Source organism: Papaver somniferum, chromosome 8, assembly GCF_003573695.1.
Source record: "Papaver somniferum cultivar HN1 chromosome 8, ASM357369v1, whole genome shotgun sequence".
In the NCBI taxonomy this organism is placed as follows: Eukaryota; Viridiplantae; Streptophyta; class Magnoliopsida; order Ranunculales; family Papaveraceae; genus Papaver; species Papaver somniferum.
This window is the reverse complement of record NC_039365.1, coordinates 2,197,511-2,216,640: the sequence shown is the minus strand read 5'-3', so window position 1 is coordinate 2,216,640 and position 19,130 is coordinate 2,197,511. Positions and strand designations below refer to the sequence as shown.

The following is a 19,130-nucleotide window of genomic DNA, read 5'->3' as shown; positions in this document are numbered from 1 at the left end:
CATATTGTATGTACCAAAGCATATTGAGCATGACCCTAACTGCGCACCAAATACAACCAATTCATGGATCATTTCCACTGCGTGCCAATCTCGAGCTCATATCTAGGAATCTTTCTTTACGAGCCTATTCCGATTGGATCATGATTCTACGATTATATTTCCCCAATTCAGGTTTACTCCTTTAAAAAAGCTCATAATATCTCCAACCATTGCATACATACCAAACATGTGTCCATCTTCACGGAGACTTCAATAACTGACACACCATCATTTTCTACATCACCTTAGCAACTTCAACGGGCTTTGATAACAATGTCCTTTTACAGGCATAATTGTCAAGATAGTCTTTTATCAATTTATTAAGCAAGCATGTAGTTTCGACTTCATGACAGTCAAACTGCAACACAATCGGACTCAGATAAAACTGTGACCATCGTCGAAGAATTCACTGCTACCCTCGTAACAATGCATAAAGTCACACATTCTGTCTTATGCATATCCCTTTACCAGTCTTGCTCCAAAAACATACACCAACGTTCAAAATCTGATAATCCGTCCTCACACAAAGACCCAATCACACCCAGCCATAATCTGAAACCTTCGTTAACTTCCTCAAGCTCCAAGAAATTCAAGACGCTGTTGTTTTTATAACTTGACGGAAACTATATCGTTGCTGAAAAAAATTTCTCAATAGAAATTTCTACCTTCATCTCTACAGGCTCTGTCACTATTGAAATCAATTTCAATAACTATAGCAGATGATCAAACCCCCAAATATTATCATTGTTATAATATTGCTCTCTCCAACAGAAAGTATCACACTGATCATCGGGAAATCAAATAGCCAATGCATAATAAAAGGTTGATGGAAAAACATGCCGAAATTGTATCCACTCGAATTCATGCACCGTGTTTTCTCCAAGTAGTATGCGCTAGCTCCCGTAGCCACACCACCATACACGTTGTAGTATTGTATCTTTATTATTCAAACTCTTGAAGTTTCCAAGCGATACATTTTTAATTCCTCACAATGGGTCTTTACCAAAATAAGAATGTATCCGCAACACAAATAGACCAACCTGTTTCTCACAACGGTCTTGCACTTTAACTAGCTCCGATCGACTTCAAATGGTTTATAACAAAAAAAACTCTTCGACAGAACGTCATCGACAAGAATCAAAAGATCACAAACTATCCAACTTCTCCGTCGGAAACAGTACGAGAGAAACTCCAGAAAACATTGTTCTACTCGACACAATGTCAAACTTCAACACAGACAAACAAACCCTACAAACTGTGTCGACTAACTGCTTCTTATACGATAATAAGAATCCATAGGTCCACCACAAAAAATATCACATCTCATCCAATGATCCATGTCCTGCAACTTATTTGTATCCCCATGCTTCAAATACTCAGGCTAAAAATCAAACTCTTCACTTCTAGAACATATCAAACCCTGACCAACAGTAAATACTTCCAAAAAAAAAAAACTACTACGAGATTTCCCCAAATCCTTATTGTAAACAACTAAGGCAGAACGAGTATGAATCCATGTTCACATTCTTCAACTTCAGGTTAAATACAAGTAGCAACATAATCCAATTGATGACGATTGATAACCAAATTATTGTTTCCTTGGTTTGGAACAATAATGAGACTTTGGCATGCTTATATTCCATATTTACTTCCACAAACATACAAATCAATATTTGTATCCCAACTACAATATTCTTGCCTTCTTGTGTCTTGCCAAGAAAACACCGATTAATTGAAAACCAATATAAGCAGGTCTTTCAAACAGTTCCAAGAATAGTACGAAGTATAGAGAATAAATAAACTTACTTGAAGGCATGCATAGGGTTTACGCTCCAATAAGTATCAATATCAACTCTCCAATGTAGAGCACCATAAACATCAAGACAACAATTCTTGACCATATCGAATGTAGATCACCTAATATAATCCCATTCCTTTAGAAGTACACTTCACTTTGCTTTGTTCCCAAAACTGATGAAATCAAATCTCATATTAACTTGAAAACATCAAACTATTAATCTTTGGAAGCTGTAACATCAAATCCTCAAATACTTGATGAAACCAAATCCTTCGTCTTCAAAATTTTCTTCCAACCAGAAAATCCAAAACTTTCTCTTCAAATCTTCTACCCAACCTATAGCTCTGATACCAATTGTTGAGGCAATTGGTATCTAACCTAAAGCTCTGATACCAATTGTTCGGGCAATTGTTATCTAACCTAATGCTATGATACCAATTGCTGGGACAATTGGATCGCTCTGATACCAATTTTTGGGGTTCAGAGGCATCTACGTGCTAATGTTGCGGAAACATATTAGTTAAAAAGAAACACTTGATATCTCGGATTGGTCCATGAACCTTACGATGATCTAGGATAAGAAGAAGGGAAAGAAAACCACACAGATGCAAGCCATAAACAAAAGAAAATAAGTAAAATACTCACAGATTTAACGTGGTTCAACAATATACACAATGTGTGTAACATTGTCTACATCCACTAAACGACCACGACCTCTTTATTCATTATAGAATCACCACTGAGAATTACACCACTGATTGACTAAATCAATCTATCAACTCACCATAATGTGACCGAACACAAGAACTCTCACAAGCACCCTATAAGATCCAAAGTAGCGTCTTCACCCATACGAGATAATGTTTACCACATTATCTACCACAATGAGACGATCTTCTCTATACACCCTGATATAGATTATCATGGACGCCTTCAGCTCAACACCAATAATCTAATCCAGCACCACCAAGATGATCTTCTCCTTAACAAGATGTCTTACCAACATCTCCACATGAATACTCCATAACGACATATCTTCCAACATCGATAAGTATCCCATTAACACCATAATGATGTACTCCTTCCACCATTAGGTCTCTCACATAACCACCTCAATAGGTGGGATGAATCCCTTACATCTCTACAAGATTTACATTGAGGATTGCATGACTAAAACACTTAGCCTAGAGCTCCTTATATAGGAGTCACAAACTTGGTTCCCAAGTCTTGGCCTCCTTGGATTAGGAAACCGACTCATACTAGGAAACCATGGTCAATTTAAGTATCCCATCTTAATATGGTAATTAACTCAAACTAAGAATTTAACCTAAACTAGGAAACCCACGTTTCCTTACAATATGGTTCTTGATCAAAAGGAGTAGTCACAAATCTTTGATAGATATAAAAATAGAAGTAATTTCTGAAGTCTGAACTAAACCCATTGTAGTTATCCATCGTTTGTGGATGGTGATGCAATGAAATGGTAGTGATAGGTAAAATTCCGATCAAGTAGTTTAACCACGAATAAGAGACCAAAAGAAAACTATATGCAATCTTTACATGGCGACGATTTTGTTGTATATATTGTGTTGTGAGACGGTTTTCATTGAGGAAATAAAAGTATGTCTTGAAGAGTTGTATCTGCTGATGAAAGACATTAGTCAAAACTCGAAAGATCTTGTTATTGCTTTCAATGATCACATGGTTCCTTGTAGAGAGAGTCGCATCTACTGTGAAAATATATGCCAAGAAAGTGCTGCGGAACCTGTGATCCTCTTTTATTGCTTTTCCTTAAAATGTATCTGCAACATGTAAATTTCTTGTATTCGTGAGAGTAAATCCAGATGATGGCCTCTCTGAATACAATCCTTGCAAGTTTATGCTTCAATCAGTCATTATGAACCAACCACAAAAAGAGAACTCGTGAAGATAACTAAAAGAAAATTGTCTCGCCGTTCAAAATGTTCCTGAATCCTGGATATATTATCAAAGGCCGTCCATTCTTCATCACAAAAAGTAAAATTGAATTAGTTTCTTCTTTTACCTGGAGCTAATAGGTATGCATGCACTCGATTCAACACCTACTTCTGCTGTTCTTCACTTTCAACAGTAACTTTATTGTCGGAATCATCACGATGAGGAAGACCTTTGTAAGTATCCAAAATCCACTAATGGGAATATATATAGGCTGCGCAAATTCATCACTAAAAAGGAAATTAATTTCAGGTAACAGTGTTGACCAAAAAATCAAACATAAAATTGGATAACATGCAGGCAGTGATAGAGCAAACCATATGAGTCAAACCATTACGGTTCAACATATGATCAGACAAAACTCTGAAAAATCAGATCTACAAATATTGATCAACGTAGATGTCAGGGTGATCATACCGGCCATCGCAATGATGAGATTAGCAACGGATAATAACCTAAAAAGGGGGTTAAAAAACGTCTCTTTCTTTCTGTTTGAGTATCCAACGGGTAATCAAAATAGCCGCATCAAAAGCCATGTATATTCTCTAAATTCTGGAGCAAAGGAAAATAAATACTCTCAGTCTTCTAGTATGGTTTACACTTTACACACATCCTTCGGTAAATTTCTCTAAATATGTATCTCACATGGCTTCCTTATTGGGAAGTAAACATGATGAGGATGTAGATTGGGAACGTAAGGAAAAAGAAATTCAATCTTTCTTCTTCCAAGCCGTTGCTAGATTTCCAAATCGAATCCCAAATTTGCATCACCCTGTTGTCTTCTTCTTCGTCTAGACCTGCTTGTTTCATGATAGGATTACGACGACTTTAACATGGTGTTGAACCGTTTGCTTATGCTTTATAAAAGTTCGTCCCTGGTCAAAACGTTACAACTGTTCGGAACTAAGAGAAAGAGGGATTCTCATAATGTGCCTATCCACAAAAATGATTCCAAGCGACGTTGCCTTTTCAATTTTTTTGGAGCTTTCCTCAAATTATGGCGAGGACACGTCAGATAAAAGTGTTAAAATTTAACCTGAGAACGACACGTCAGCATAAACATTCCCCCTTTATATAAAGAAGTAGTGATACATTAATGTTAGAAAAATCTGGGCATTTAGAATCAGTAGCGGACTCCATAATGTTAAGTAAGATCTTATAAAAATCAAACTCATTAGACACACAAACCCATATTTTCGTTTCGAAGTGTTTTCCTACTGACTTGTAGATGGATTGAGCCAACGTAGTATTTCCCAATCCCCCCATACCCACTATGGATATGACGGAGTCTTTTTCATGTTGATTAAAATTTACAGAAGAAGATGATGATATTGAGGAGTTTAACAACAGCATTAATATCTCCGAGTGATCATGCTCTCTTCCTACAATTGTTAAATCATCTCCGAAGAATGAAGCAGTTAGGCGCTTACGCAAAGGAATGGCAGTAGATAATTTATGTGCGCTTTGTGGTTGTAATGATGAGACACAAGATCACCTTTTTCTTCATTGCAGGGTTGCCTTCAGGGTTTGGTCAATACTACTCCCAAGTTCGTGTTGCACTTGGGTCACGCCAAGGAATATTAAGCCGCTGGCTAATTGTTGGTATCACCCGAATTTCACATCCAATGAAAATTACATCTGGAGCTTAATCCCAGCAGCTATATTCTGGTGTTTATGGACTGAACGAAATAACCGCATGTTCAATGTCAATCACGTCTACAAGACAGATGATGACCTAGGTACTGAGGCTAAAACCTTAATTCTCCTTTGGTCTTCTGCAGCAGGGAAAAGAGTGCATGTGAACTTATCAAGTTCAGTGACGACGGATTGGGAAAATTTATTCTTGTAACTAATCTTGTTTTTTTTTTTTTTTTTTGTGTTTCGCCTAGTCTGTTACTCCTTTTCTTTTAGTCTACTTGGGTAGACTTTTGTACATTCTTCATTTCTAATATATTTTCTGTTTTCCGATCAAAAAAAAAAGTTAGGCGCTTACGCTTCTCAGCAGTTTGGCCAACATATCGACTAGTCCCACTAGTCGATTCAAAATTAAACCATTGCATACCAGTTGCAATTTGGTTGAATTGTTTATTAATAGCTTTGATTTTGTGAGCCATTTTAAAACGACATGCAACTTGGTTGGAGGATGAAAAAAAATCTTGTACCTTACTGTTCATTTCAAATCGACGCATAGCTTCATATGAAAATTCATCCAGAACATCATCATCATCATAAGCAGCATCCTTAAGTCTCTTTAACCAAATTGAAACTTCAGCATTGTTCACCTGCTTCGTATCCGCATCAGATGTTTTAGCGTCGATCAACTCCATTGTTTCTCTAAGCTTTTTTAGCTCATCCTTGACACCCCAAGCCAAACTAATCTCACTTGCAACAACAGAAACCAGCCTTTTCAGAGTTCCTGATGCACCATTAACAAAAATATCTTCGACCACCATAATAATCAAGAGAATTTCAAACAGATTAAAATGATGAAAATCAAGATGAGATTGGATTGTCTCTGTATGAATATATTAACAAACTAAGAGAGAACAAAAAAAAAAGATGTTTAGATATAAAGTGTTTATGGAGATATGTTAATATTAGAGTGGTGGTATCTATTTGTATAAGATATATACCAAACTCTATCTTACCGTTAGGCACCGCACAGACCACATCGCGAAATATTTTATGTTTAATACTTTAACAAAAGTATAACCCATCTGGAATGGAGCCTTCGAGTACACTGATTCTCAATAAAGTAAAGTTAAACTTGAATAAATTTTCGAAATTATTTTGGTGGAGCGTCGGAATGTTTGAGTTATCTCCGAATGAAAATGACTCGTATTCCCACTCCTCTATTTCTTCTTTACTGTTACGATGGTTCGTGGTTCATGAGAAAATATTAAAGATAAGAAAAAGTAAAGAACGCCACTACATTAGTCTATAGAGAAGATAATATGCTCGGCCCAATGAAATTATAGGGGCATCTGAACATTATGTATTGGCCAAGAGAAAGCAAACGAGGAATTATCATTTTGAAAAGAAAACATGCAATAATGGTCCTTTAGCAAAAAGATTATCGATTCAAAACTAATTCCAGACATAAGAAATTAAGTGTATTGAAATAAGTATAATTTTATCTTGGTTAATAAATCATCGCAGATTATTTTAAGAATCATATTATTAGGGCCGTAGGGAAGATGTGTTTTGGGGGCTTAATGGGGTCATGAAATAGTGGTTTTGATAACCCCTTATCCTCTAACCCCATAATCCTTAAAATACCCTTGATTTGATTAGTGATAATTATGACGATTAAGTAAACTAATCACGATTAGCAATTGGATTATGCTAATTTAATGATTAATTTCTTGAGAATCAAAACTTTCTTTTTTCTTTTGTTTTTGATCTAGAAGAAGAAGAAGGATGATTTTGATGAACTTTCTTTAAAATTTTGAAGAAAAACTGATAAAACCTATCCTGAAACTAGTCTAGAAAACATTTCAAATGAACCCCCATTTGAAATTTTGATTGATTCAAAACCGGTTGAAACGGAAAATTTCTGAGTCTATTTAATACTTACGGCTGGGAAAATGTTATCGTCCCAGCCGTAATAGGTATTTATAGTCCGAAGATTAAGGATTCCATGCTGTAATATAAATTAACGGCTAGGTTTTTAAGAACTTCTGGCCGTAATTCAAACAAACGGCTGGGTTAGTAAGAACTCCTGGCCGAATAGTTCTGTGTTTCAATTACGGTTCAACACCCAACCGTAAACGCAATAAACAGCTAGGATACCCAGCCGTTTGTAGGCATGAACTCTCTCAACCAATGCATTTAATGCATTGCTTGACTTCTATTTTTAAACTAAACAACTAGTTTTCAAAAAACATAACTGTTATGTCATTAAACCCTATAAAAGGAGACCATTATATCATCTCTTGCTCACCCAAATCTTAGTTATCATGGGAAAGAGTTTCAACAAAATGATAGCTATCGCATCTTAGAAAATACTACCTATGATTTTGACTGATACGAATAAGGGTTTTAATTTTTATGATCTATCTTATCAATGTAATGAAATATGTATGTTTTTCCGGTTCAATGAATGAAACACCATTTTGTTTTATATTTTTTCAAGTATTTACGATCATGTTTTAATGCAGAACGACCTAACTGTTTTGACCATAATACTGAAAATTCATATTTACGGCTGGGTTTTCATTGTTTCCAAACCTTAATTGATATATCGGTTTGGAAGATGATTTCTCGGTTGGGATTTAAAAATTTACGGAAGCATATTCTGGCCGTTATTTAAGATTCCCATGTTTACAGAAACTTCCGGTTGGGTTTCCAAGCCGTAACTTTGGTTGACTTTGTAAATTTTGTAGTCGTATTCGATCAAATTTTTCACTTTCCATTCATCAATAATGTTACCATTACATAAACCATGGAGTAATACACTTAAATAATCAAGGTTGGTTGTAAATCTGAATAAACTCTCTCGCAATCTAATAACATTTTTCATGCTCAAATTCTTTGCGACGAATAACTTGGTAACGGCCAACAGGCCAGGCGACCTAAAAAAAAAATCAAAGTAAAGTTAGTGTTTTATTCAAAACTTACTTAATTAGAAGACATTTGCACATACTCACTCTATTGAGAAAGGACATTTCTGGACTCATCACCTTCACCTGTGCTAATTGAACCCTAAAAACTTCCATATCTTGGTAACTCTCCTTGAACATATCCTTTATTTGGTTCATCAATCTTCCATTTGGATTACCATTTATGGCCACAAAGATCATAAATATACGGATTAATTGAGAATCATCACTTTCACCCGCGTTAATGCCTTGATTTTCGTCATGCTTTCTCACCGTGAGCGTCGCTCTAACGATTGCCATATCTTCTTCAGTGGTGTAAGGAGTCACCATGTTTCTTCCTTTTTTTCCTACAATTGTGAGAGAGATAGAGAGGGAGCGTGTTCTGTGTGAAAAAGTAGATGGGAGAAGGGTCATTTTATAGCCAAAAAATGACCCACCGGATAATTTTTGAAAAAACTAGCCGTTCCTCAAAAACGCAACGGATTAACTCAATGCAGTTGGAGAATTACGGCCAGGAAACATATAAACTTCTGATCGATATTAGCTAGTTAGGGCTTGGAGTTTCTTCACTTCCTGGCCGTTTAAACAGGTTACGGTTTGGTTGTTTCATGGATCCAAGCCGTAAATCTGAACTTTATCCGTTTTTAATGCGTCCCATCTGTAATGGTGTTACGGTATGGTTTTATGATGGATCCTAGACGCAAATTCCTCTGTGATATCGCTGTTCATATTTTCGGCTTTCCTACCCAACCGACATAAACCAATACGGCTGGGAAAACTATCAAACCCAACCGACATCTAACATCACGGCTGGGAAAAATTTACAACCCGACCGACAAAAAATTCACGGCTTGGAAACTAGTAGAACGGCTGAGAACCTAGGTTTCGATTGGGAATTCCCAACCGATGTGGGATCATTTCCTTATTGTCTACAGATACAGAGCAATTAACGGATGGGAATGTCCCAACCGTGTGTTAATATATTTATGGTTGGGAGTTCTTTTAGTCCCAACCTTTTTGCTATTTTAAGGTTGGGAGTTCTTTGAGTCTCAACCATGTCGACCCAGTTACGGCTAGTTCGTAAAGAACTCCTAGCCGTAATTTTCCCAGAACCAGTTTTCTTAAACCATAGATTCTTTGATCTTAACTATTAAACCAATTTAAGAACAAAATAAATGGTGGATTTTTGAATATGTAGTATTTTGGAGGATTTAAATGTGTTTTGACAGATTCATTCGTCTAATCTTTAATCTCTAATTTTTGGTACAATGTATTTATATACAATAAAATCATAACAAGTCTATGATAATCTAAATCGTTGTGATCTTCTCATATTGAGAATAAATCTTAATAAAATTCAAGGTTTTGTTTGATTTGGATAAAAAAAAATCAATGTTTTGTTTGATTTTGAGAAGAAGAAGAAAAAAAAAGGTTGGGTGAATTAATTTTTATTTTGAAATTTGATTTAATTTTGATTTTAGGTATAGTAATGGTCAAGGATATATTTGACTTTTCAAATAACTTAGTTTCCCCTTATCCCCTTAGTATGTTTCATAGCACTTTAAGCCCCCAAATTCCAAACACTTTAAGCCCCAATAATAGGATTCTATTTTAAAGGAGCTGTGTTGCATTCTGATATCGTAAAAACCGTGTTAAGAAATTCAACTATAAATACAATCGAATTTCGATAAATTAGTCCTCGATAAATTAATTACTTCACTAAAATAAAAAAAATTTCTGATCCCAACTAGATTTGGATAAACTAAATTTTAAATCGATAATTTTTTTTGATCTCAACCCTATTATTTATCGAAGTTTTACTGTATATACATAGCATACGGTTTCCAAATTTAGAGTTATTTGTTTCTTCGTTTTTCTTGGCATAGTATTTTTCAATTATTCAAATATTCAAGAGTCAGTCCATGTGGAATTGTTCCTCCCTTGGAGTCTGGAGTTACCTTGAGCTAAATCCAAGTATTACAGGGCATCGCTTGGCTTTAAGGTGGAGAATTATCTTGACTAAGCTAGTGAGGAGACTTTTGCATTAGGTAACAAAAAATGTTGTAATAAGTCGTATTATCGGTTCCATGAGAAAAATGAGCTCTAAATATTGCGAGTACGCTGTACATAGCTAACATTATTAACAACCTGACACTTTTGAAATTGTTCCCCTAAATTATTATGCTTTACAGTCCAATCTTGACAAATGAATGTTCGATAAATGAATAAACTCGTCAAATAAATAATTTTCTTTGGTCCTGACTTGGGCCAAGGTGATGAATGAATAATTTTAAAAATATAACTTTTTTTTTAAAAATAGAACTTTTTTTTATAAGCATGAAATAGAACTTAGACCTATGCCCAGCATGATGTTGGAATTGAAATAGAACTTTGCCAAGGAAAATAGAACTTTCTTTCGAGCATCAAATAGAACTTACACCTATGCCCAGCATGCTGTTGGAAATGAAATAGTAAAATTATATACAGAGAGAGAAAATTACAAATATTTATATGTCTTGCTGAACATTATGAATTTACTGCTTCACCTCCATCAAATTATTGTTTTCAAGCATATCATCATACAGTTCTTCAAGAAAGGGGAGGGATTTCTTGAGATCATACGGCACTGACTCCTTCAGTTTTTTGCATTCAAAGTAGGGGTGTAAATTCGGGTAGGCAGGGCCGCCCGACCTAAAAACTAAGACAGGCCGGGCAGGCCAGGCTTAATATTTGTGAGCCCGTAAATAAATTTAGGCCGGACAGGCCGGGCACAAGTAGATAATTTGCTACCCAAAGACCGTCCAAAGCCCGCTTTTTATACGGGCAGGCCAGATCGGGCCGGACAGGCCACTATTTTTTTTTTTTTTTTTTAAGTTTAAATTTTCAAATGAACGGTATTAAATACAATATCCTTTCCTTTCCAACATCGCATATCGTAAGTGATAGTATTATTTTATATTTAAATTACACTGATAAATTTTTAATTTTAGCCTATAATAAATAATTAATTATAGTACAATAAACTTTCTAATAAGAAAATATATTACCGATAATGTTTTGAAAAGGTTAATTATAAGTAAAAAAATAATTATATATTTTATTTTTCTTGACACAAAATTGACAATTATAAAATTGTAACTTTTAAATCTTTTTAAGAGGATATTAAATGATTAATGGCACATAAAAGGCTTCAGGCCGGGCACCAGGCCGGGTATCAGGACGGGCATCATAATTAATCGCAAAGCCCGAGACCGCCCAATAAATTAATCCAGGCCAGGCCGGGTGGTCCATCACGGGCCATTACAAGCTTTGGGCTACTTCGAGTACAGGCGGGCTCGGGCGGATACAGGCAGGCCGAGTATTTTCGGGTATTATTTACACCCCTAATTCAAAGATACTTAATTTTCGAAGAGAAGTCCATAACCGTAAATCCGGTAGAGATGTCAATATATCGCAAAAACATATATATAGATCCTCAAGGACAGGTAAGGAGTTGTAGGGTCGTGGAGGGGTAACCCATTTTTCTAGATTTTTCATACATTGAATGCTCAACTGAACTGGCGAAGGGAATGATGATGTTGTTGTAGCCGTAGCTTTTACAGAACCTTTGATTTCTTCTTCTTCTTCTTGGTAATAAAAGTCTTGACCCAAAAAACTGACAGATTCCAATCTAAACAGACAAAGAACCTTAAGACATGGGAGCATACCTAGTGCTGGAAGTTTCTCACATCTATAGCAATTTGATAAATTTAACTTCACTAAATTCAGAAGATAAGAAAATGAACCCATCCACTTCGGAAACTTCGAACCGTAGAATCCTTGTATATTCAATTCTTTTAAATTAGGGTGAGGTTGGAGACCATCTAATACCATATCTTCTTCTTCATCTGATTCACCTGATTCTTCTTCTCATTCTGTTGACACTAATTTCCAATAAAGACCCAATTCTCGAATGTTTTGCTTGTCTTTTAACATTGCCCTCTCTGCATCAATTTTACCTCTCACATTTTCTAATTGTTTTATGTTTAGCTTCTCAAGTAAATTCAGGTTTGCTAATTCTTCGATCCCACTAGAATCACTCCCGACGCAGTCCTCATCTTCTTCCCTGACACAGCACGAATCTAATACTTCCAAGAGACTTAGCATTTCTATACCTCTAGTCTCACCCTCTGTGTCGTATTTCAGATTTTTCAATTCCACCCAATTCTTAATATCTTTGGGAATCTTGCAAAAATATCCAAGGTCCACAGACTCTAATTTGCAGACGTTAGTACACAAAGACTCGGGCAATTATGTTATTCCACTATTTCTCAAATCAAGAGACTTTAATTGTGTCAAAGCTCCAAAGTTACGAGGTAATACTTTTAATTCCCGACACTTCTTGAATTCCAACCTCCTTAAATTATATATTCGAGTGATGGAATCGGGTAATTCTGTGATTTTTGTTTTTGAAATATCAAGGGACAGAAGGTTTTGGAGAGATCCGATATTTACAGGTAATTTTGTGATATCTGTATCTGAAATATGAAGGAACTGCAGGTTTTCTAGAGATACAATATATATGGGTAATTCTGTGATTCCTGTACATGAAATATCAAGTGACCGAAGGTTTTCAAGTGATCCAATGTTTATGGGTAGCTCGGTGATATCCGTATACGAAGTATCTAAAGTCTGTAAACTGGTGAGCTTAAGTATAGAATCCGGTAACACTTCAACGTCTGAACCAGAGAGACCTAGATGCCGTAAATTTATCAAAGAACCAATCACGTTGAGAATCATTTGAACATCTTTTGCATTAGTAAGGTTAAGAGTCTGCAGGTTATAGAGTTGACTTATGGACGCGGCATGAGCATCTTCAATTTTGCAATTGCTAAGGAAAAGGTACCTCAAGTGTATAAAAGGTGAAAAGTGTGTAAAAGATGAAGATATAGTTTCCAGGGTGTCATGATCACCAAGCCGATATAACACACGTAAACGCTTGTTACTAACTGGACTCAAATTAGAAAAACATTCACCTTGGTAGAAAACTGTCCGCAATTTTTGTGCTCTGCTCAGAATATTAGAAACTGATACTTCTCCTTCCATAAGTAGTTCTAGACGACGAATTTCTGACAGATCATTTTGCATCTCACTTGCATTCAGAATCTTGACTTCATGGCTGCCAACGACACTTCGTGCAAGATCATGAACTAAATCATGCATTTTGAACGCTCGAATGTCACCTGCGTCGTCTTTTTTCACATCTTGAAAGAAGGAGTTAGACAACAAATCAAAGAAATAATCATTACCTATATCTTCCAGTGAGTTTTGATTTCCTCCATGATATGGATGAAGGAATCCTTCAGCCATCCACAGATGAATCAGTGTTTCTCTGTCAAATTCCAAATCTTTGGGAAATAAACAACAGTAAGTGAAACACTGTTTTGAATGGGATGGCAAATGGTCAAAGCTCAATTTCAATATCGGTATGATTCCAGCACTTTTATGCTCTCGGGTTTGTAAGCTTTTGTCATCTCTGATAGACAACCAATGCCTTTCATCATTCTTTGAATGCATAAGACTGCCGAAAAAGGTTGCAGCGAGCGGCAAACCTCCACATTTTTTAGCTATTTGCTCTCCTATATCTTTCATATTTGGGGTCTCTGATGCTCCACCGGGAGAAAAAGCTTTCTTTTTGATGATGGACCAACACTGAACTTCGGATAATACACCAAGATTGTACGGAGGAATAATACCCCGTACAACAGAAGCAACTTCTTGTTTACGTGTGGTGACAATAATTTTGCTGCCTGCAGTACCAACGTCTAGATAGCTTTTAAGTTTATTCCATTCCATGAAATCTTCATTCCATATATCATCAAGTACCAACAAGTAAAGTTTATTTTCCAGTTCCTTTCTAACTTTATCTACCAATACATGAGTGTTTGAATATTTAGGGCATTTAGAGTCAGTAATGGACTCCAAAATGTTTCGTAAGATGTTGTAAACATCAAACTCATCAGACACACAAACCCATAATCTTATTATGAAGTGTTTTTCTACCGACTTGTAGATGGATTGAGCCAAAGTGGTCTTTCCCAGCCCCCCATACCCACTGTGGATATGACTGAGACTTTTTCTTGTTGATTAAAATATACAGAAGATGATGAAGTCAACAGCTTTATTAGTTCAGACTTATCATGCCCTCTTCCTACGATGTTTGAATCATCTCCAAAGAATGAAGCAGTTAGGCGCTTGCGTTTCTCAGCAATTTGGGCATCGTATCGACTAGTATCACTAGTCGATTGAAACTGAAATTTTTTCATATCAGTTACAATTTGGCTTAGCTCGTCATTGATACCATTGATTTTTTTAGCCATTTTAATACGAAATGCAACTTGGTTGGAGGATGAAAAAAATTGTTTTACCTTACCGTTGCGGTTTTCAGATCGTCGCAAAACTTCATAGGAAAATTTATCTAGAACATCATCAGCATCGTAAGAAGCTCCCTTGAGCCTTTTTAACCTAAGTAATACTTCAGCATCATTCACCTGCTTCCTTTCCACATCAGAGATTTTAGCATCGATCACCTCCAATGTGTCTTTAACTTTTTTCAGCTCATCCTTGATACCCCAAGCCAGACTAGTCTCACTGGCAACAAAAGAAACCAGAGTTTTCAGAATTCCTGATGCACCACCAACAAGAGTATCCTCCAGCGCCATTATAGTTGAAGATGAGGAGTATGAGATTGGATTGAACGCAGCAGCAAATTCAGAGAAAAGAAAAAAGCAGAAGATTAAGAAAAGTCTTTGTAAGTAAATGATGATACAGTCGTGGTATCTATCTATTTGTAGAAGATAGAAAACCCATTAATCAACCACTTGATACAAATTTAATAAACCAAATTGAAACAAATTAAGTTAATTTGGATGGGTGGAATCCATTATTGGCACCTAATTTCATGCCGTTAAACACGAAACCCTGACAGAGAACACCCTTACAAAGACTTTTGACATATATGGTTGAGTTTCTAAATAGATAGGGCACAATAATTAACCAAATTGAGTTAGTTCATTATCATAATAAGTTTTCTTGACAGTTGTTTAATTTGTTTAACCAATCAAGTGGCAAATACCAGTTCAAGTTGTTCGTACTAATTACGCTGTGTTCTATATATATTTTAATGCAACTGGATGAAAACACCAATCAATCCGAATTCATTTAATCAACTTGATTAAGACAATTTCAGTTTTTATTTGGTAGAAAAAGAAGAAATAGATGTGAACAGGTTTTACGTGTTGCTAAATGAATGTATGGCAATTACTGGAATGTAGAAGGGATGACTATATACAATCTAAATCATGGAAGCAAACACCTGAAATATGAAATTAGTTTAGAGCATAACTCCGTGACTGAAGCTTGAATCACCACCAATTCAGTAGCAGAAGAAAATCACATGATGGCTGTTTTTTTTTACACCAGGTTTTTGGATACATTGGTTTTCAAGGCATTCTTGACTTTTTAGCAGAACGGTGGATGTCAAAAAAGAAATAATCAAAAAGCCAAGTTATGCTATTTGATATTAACCTGACCACATCCCTTTGGATATGGCTCTTTATGGGCTAACTTTTTTCAAAATATATCTTTTTATCCAACATTGTGGTCGATGCTAATGGTTCTACACGATTTTCCTCTTTTGAGGGTGTAGCTTGATCTGGGAATTAAATGTCATGAATCATTGAGTCCATATTTTCCACCCAATGGTTAAATTTTCTATAGGATTTGCAAAATAAAGAATTGATTTCTCTAGGTAGTCTATTTTCAGACTCATATCTTAGCAGTATTACTCCCACATTAATTTTACGGTTTTGGGCATATGACCCATTTTGTGGTTCGAGTATAGAAGAGCAAATGAAGGGAGGGTCATACTAAAGTAAGATATATCATATATATATACATCCATATTACAACTTTATTTAGATGTCTAATACATTTAAACATCAAGCCCAACATGTAGTGTAGACGCACATATATATAGTCTAGGTAGATCAAACTTGTCTACTCTTCCTTGAGCAAATTGGCCTCCAATTCCTTGGTAAAAACTTCCAGCACTTTCATAAAGTATGTTGGATCCGGGACATCTTTATTTGCTTTCTGATATTGTACAGACCACTTCACAAGGCTTTTATAGTTTCCATCCCTCTGTATTGGAGTGATAGCAAGGTTGATAGCAAAACTTGTGTAGCAATTTCTGAGATCTCCTTCCAGAACTGTGTTAGTAAGTGACAAGTTTGTATGGTCCATCGCAGTTATCTTCACTTTCGCCATGACGGCAGTGGGTTTATCTCCTATATATAATCATGAAAAAAAAATATATTGTTAAGAATTAGTAATTACCCATTCAAAGCACAAGATGAAAACAATTAGATGTCAGACAACTACAGACTTTACGTACCCTGTACTCTCTGTACATAGTCCCAAACAACAATACTTCCCACACCAACTTCACAGTGTCCTGGAAGAACTTGGATATTGTGGATCGTTTTAGGAGCATATTTCGGAAGCTTGTGTATATCACGAGTCATCAAAGCGTAAAACTTATCTGCAGAGCACTTGACTTTATATTCAACTTCAAGCTTATGAATTTCAGCCATTGCGCTTTAACAACAGTCTCAAGGTTATGTGACACTGAAGTGAATGATAATGCTATTCGGGTTTATATAGCCCAAAACTATATATGCTTATGCAGACAGTAACAACCATCCAAGGACCAAAATGGGACACTGATTAGAGCAGCTACGGCTCCAAGGTGGTTTGCTCTTTTTTTAGTTTACCTGTTGCGTACATTAATTAACTCTTTCCAATTCAGGTAATATAGCACCCGTTTTACGTTTCTTTTGGAAAAGCCAAAACTCATAACAATCCAAGCTGGGATAATGGATATATCTTAACCACCAAAAATAAAAGAAACCATCGTCTCGAGTCTTCAAATTGGGTACTGAGGTCATACGCTTGTGTTTGAACAGTTTCTAACGGAGGTCTATCAAACATCGGTACAATTTGGCTGGTGGTAATGGAATAAATATCAGAAAATGGGTCATTTGTCCAAATATTTTTAAAACATGGTTCAAATGGACGAATAAAAATTATTATGGGTGAAATGAACACCAAAAAACTAGCAAGGATGAAACTGGATTCATCCTGCCTTAAACTTAAAAAATAGCAAGGATGAAACTGGATGCATTCTGATGTAAATTAAAAATAAGAAAAAGTATTTAAAAATGGGTAAGATGAAACTGTATACATCCTGGCTATTTTTATATTTTTATCCATTTAAACAGTATCAAAATCTAAATGTCCTTTTCACCCAGAAATTGTTGATTTTGGTCTTTTTAACCAATTTTTTGAATAAATATCCCTTGTTTTGATGGACTTCATAAATATCCTTATCACACAATAAATATATTCCTTTTTCTCCATAAGTCCAATTGGGTCCATTAACATTTTATTTTATTTCCATATTTATCTGGTGATGATTCTGGTGGCGGAGGATATCAAATCTATGTTAGTCAATGAAACTGAGTGATTTTTCTTACTGTATTCCACAAATCTCTATTTTCACTAGTTGATAATGATGGTGGTAGTGGTGGAGGATATTGACTCTCTGTTTTGTCAGGTTTTGTTGATGATGATGATGATGATAGAGGTGATAGTCATGGCGGTGGTGGAGGAGGAAATCAATTCTCTATTATATTTAGATGATGGTGGTGGTGGCGGCGTTGGATGAGATTTCAGATCTACGTTTCTCAATCAAAATCTCAACGAAATAAAAGAATTTCTACGTACGTAATTCTAATCATACCGATATCAATTTCAACAAGATTGTCTCTCATCCCCAGCTCGTATAAAAGTAAAATCCAACGAGTTTTATTACTTCGATTTTCAATATGTGTTCTTTTCATTTTGTGTGGTTGTAGTGGGTAGCTGGTGTTATATGTGTGTTAGTGGTGATTGGATTTTTGCTTTGTTTTGATTCAACTGCTAACGTTAGAGGTGGAATTAGTGGGGTCTGAAGTTTGTGGGATTGGTAAAAGTTAGTGGAATAAGGTGTGGAGGTGGAGTTTGGAGGTGGTGCTGGTTCTGAAATTAGAGTTGAGGTCGTTTTTGGTTGTGGAAGTGGTTAAGAAGTCGAAGGTAATGCAGGTGGAAGCGGAGGATTAGGTGATAAAAGGGTGTTGGTGGTGTATTTTTCCAAATGTATAATTTTTTGCCAAAAGTATACAGTATTTGCACACAGGAACATATAAGGATAGGTGATGCTATTGGTGGAGGAATTGTTGTTGTTTATATGTTTTTATGGGATCAATTGTTGTTGTTGACCCTATTTTCATGGATCAACTACGACTGTTGATCCATTTATGGGATCAACTCCGGTTGTTGACCCAATTTTTTATAGGATCAACTACTGTTGTTGATCCCATTTATTGGATAAATTCCTGTTATTGACCCAATTTTTTATGGGATTGTTGATGGTGGTTTTTAGCTTAGGGTTATAATCGTAAACCTGTACAACTGACATGACGTCACTTTGACCATTATCACATTTATTGAATCGATCAACATGCCTACGTAAGAATTATCAGGGTACCTTTTTTTTTTATGTGTCATGTTCCACGGCAGAACCCTTAACATTGACCGACATCATCTATGCCAAACCCTAATTATTATGCTACTACGCC

The 19,130-nt window shown here is 35.8% G+C and overlaps 3 protein-coding genes across 6 annotated transcripts; all 3 read right to left on the bottom strand.

The window, feature by feature from the left end:
- Window positions 1-3,315: 3,315 nt before the first annotated feature.
- Window positions 3,316-6,339, bottom strand: LOC113303568 (disease resistance protein RGA2-like). Its single transcript, XM_026552613.1, has 3 exons — window positions 5,974-6,339; window positions 3,882-4,025; window positions 3,316-3,639 (listed from the first exon to the last, which is right to left on the bottom strand). Exons 1-2 carry the CDS (start codon window positions 6,262-6,264, stop codon window positions 3,912-3,914), a joined length of 405 nt encoding a protein of 134 aa, XP_026408398.1. The 5' UTR covers window positions 6,265-6,339; the 3' UTR covers window positions 3,316-3,639; window positions 3,882-3,911.
- Window positions 6,340-11,607: 5,268 nt separating this feature from the next.
- On the bottom strand, window positions 11,608-15,305 carry LOC113303567 (putative disease resistance protein RGA3). 4 transcript variants are annotated; one of them, XM_026552609.1, is made up of 2 exons: window positions 14,820-15,305; window positions 11,608-14,702 (listed from the first exon to the last, which is right to left on the bottom strand). In XM_026552609.1, exon 2 carries the CDS (start codon window positions 14,245-14,247, stop codon window positions 12,703-12,705), a length of 1,545 nt encoding a protein of 514 aa, XP_026408394.1. In that variant the 5' UTR covers window positions 14,248-14,702; window positions 14,820-15,305; the 3' UTR covers window positions 11,608-12,702. The 4 variants fall into 2 exon arrangements, with proteins under 4 accessions (XP_026408394.1, XP_026408396.1, XP_026408395.1 ...); XM_026552610.1 differs by having other exon boundaries at window positions 11,608-14,201.
- Window positions 15,306-16,317: 1,012 nt separating this feature from the next.
- Window positions 16,318-17,067, bottom strand: LOC113301459 (major latex protein 146-like). The gene is made up of 2 exons (XM_026550234.1): window positions 16,847-17,067; window positions 16,318-16,739 (listed from the first exon to the last, which is right to left on the bottom strand). The coding sequence occupies exons 1-2, from the start codon at window positions 17,043-17,045 to the stop codon at window positions 16,450-16,452; spliced, it is 489 nt and encodes a 162-aa protein (XP_026406019.1). The 5' UTR covers window positions 17,046-17,067; the 3' UTR covers window positions 16,318-16,449.
- Window positions 17,068-19,130: the final 2,063 nt, after the last annotated feature.

Bases quoted from the DNA above. Each gene is read 5' to 3' on its own strand.
- LOC113303567 (XM_026552609.1), bottom strand. From the start codon at position 14,247: ATGGAATGGAATAAACTTAAAAGCTATCTAGACGTTGGTACTGCAGGC.
- LOC113301459 (XM_026550234.1), bottom strand. From the start codon at position 17,045: ATGGCTGAAATTCATAAGCTTGAAGTTGAATATAAAGTCAAGTGCTCT. The intron at 16,740-16,846 runs GTACGTAAAGTC...GATTATATATAG, and splicing joins CTATGTACAGAGAGTACAGG to GAGATAAACCCACTGCCGTC.
- LOC113303568 (XM_026552613.1), bottom strand. From the start codon at position 6,264: ATGGTGGTCGAAGATATTTTTGTTAATGGTGCATCAGGAACTCTGAAA. The intron at 4,026-5,973 runs GTACAAGATTTT...GAATTTGCGCAG, and splicing joins GATTTGAAATGAACAGTAAG to CCTATATATATTCCCATTAG.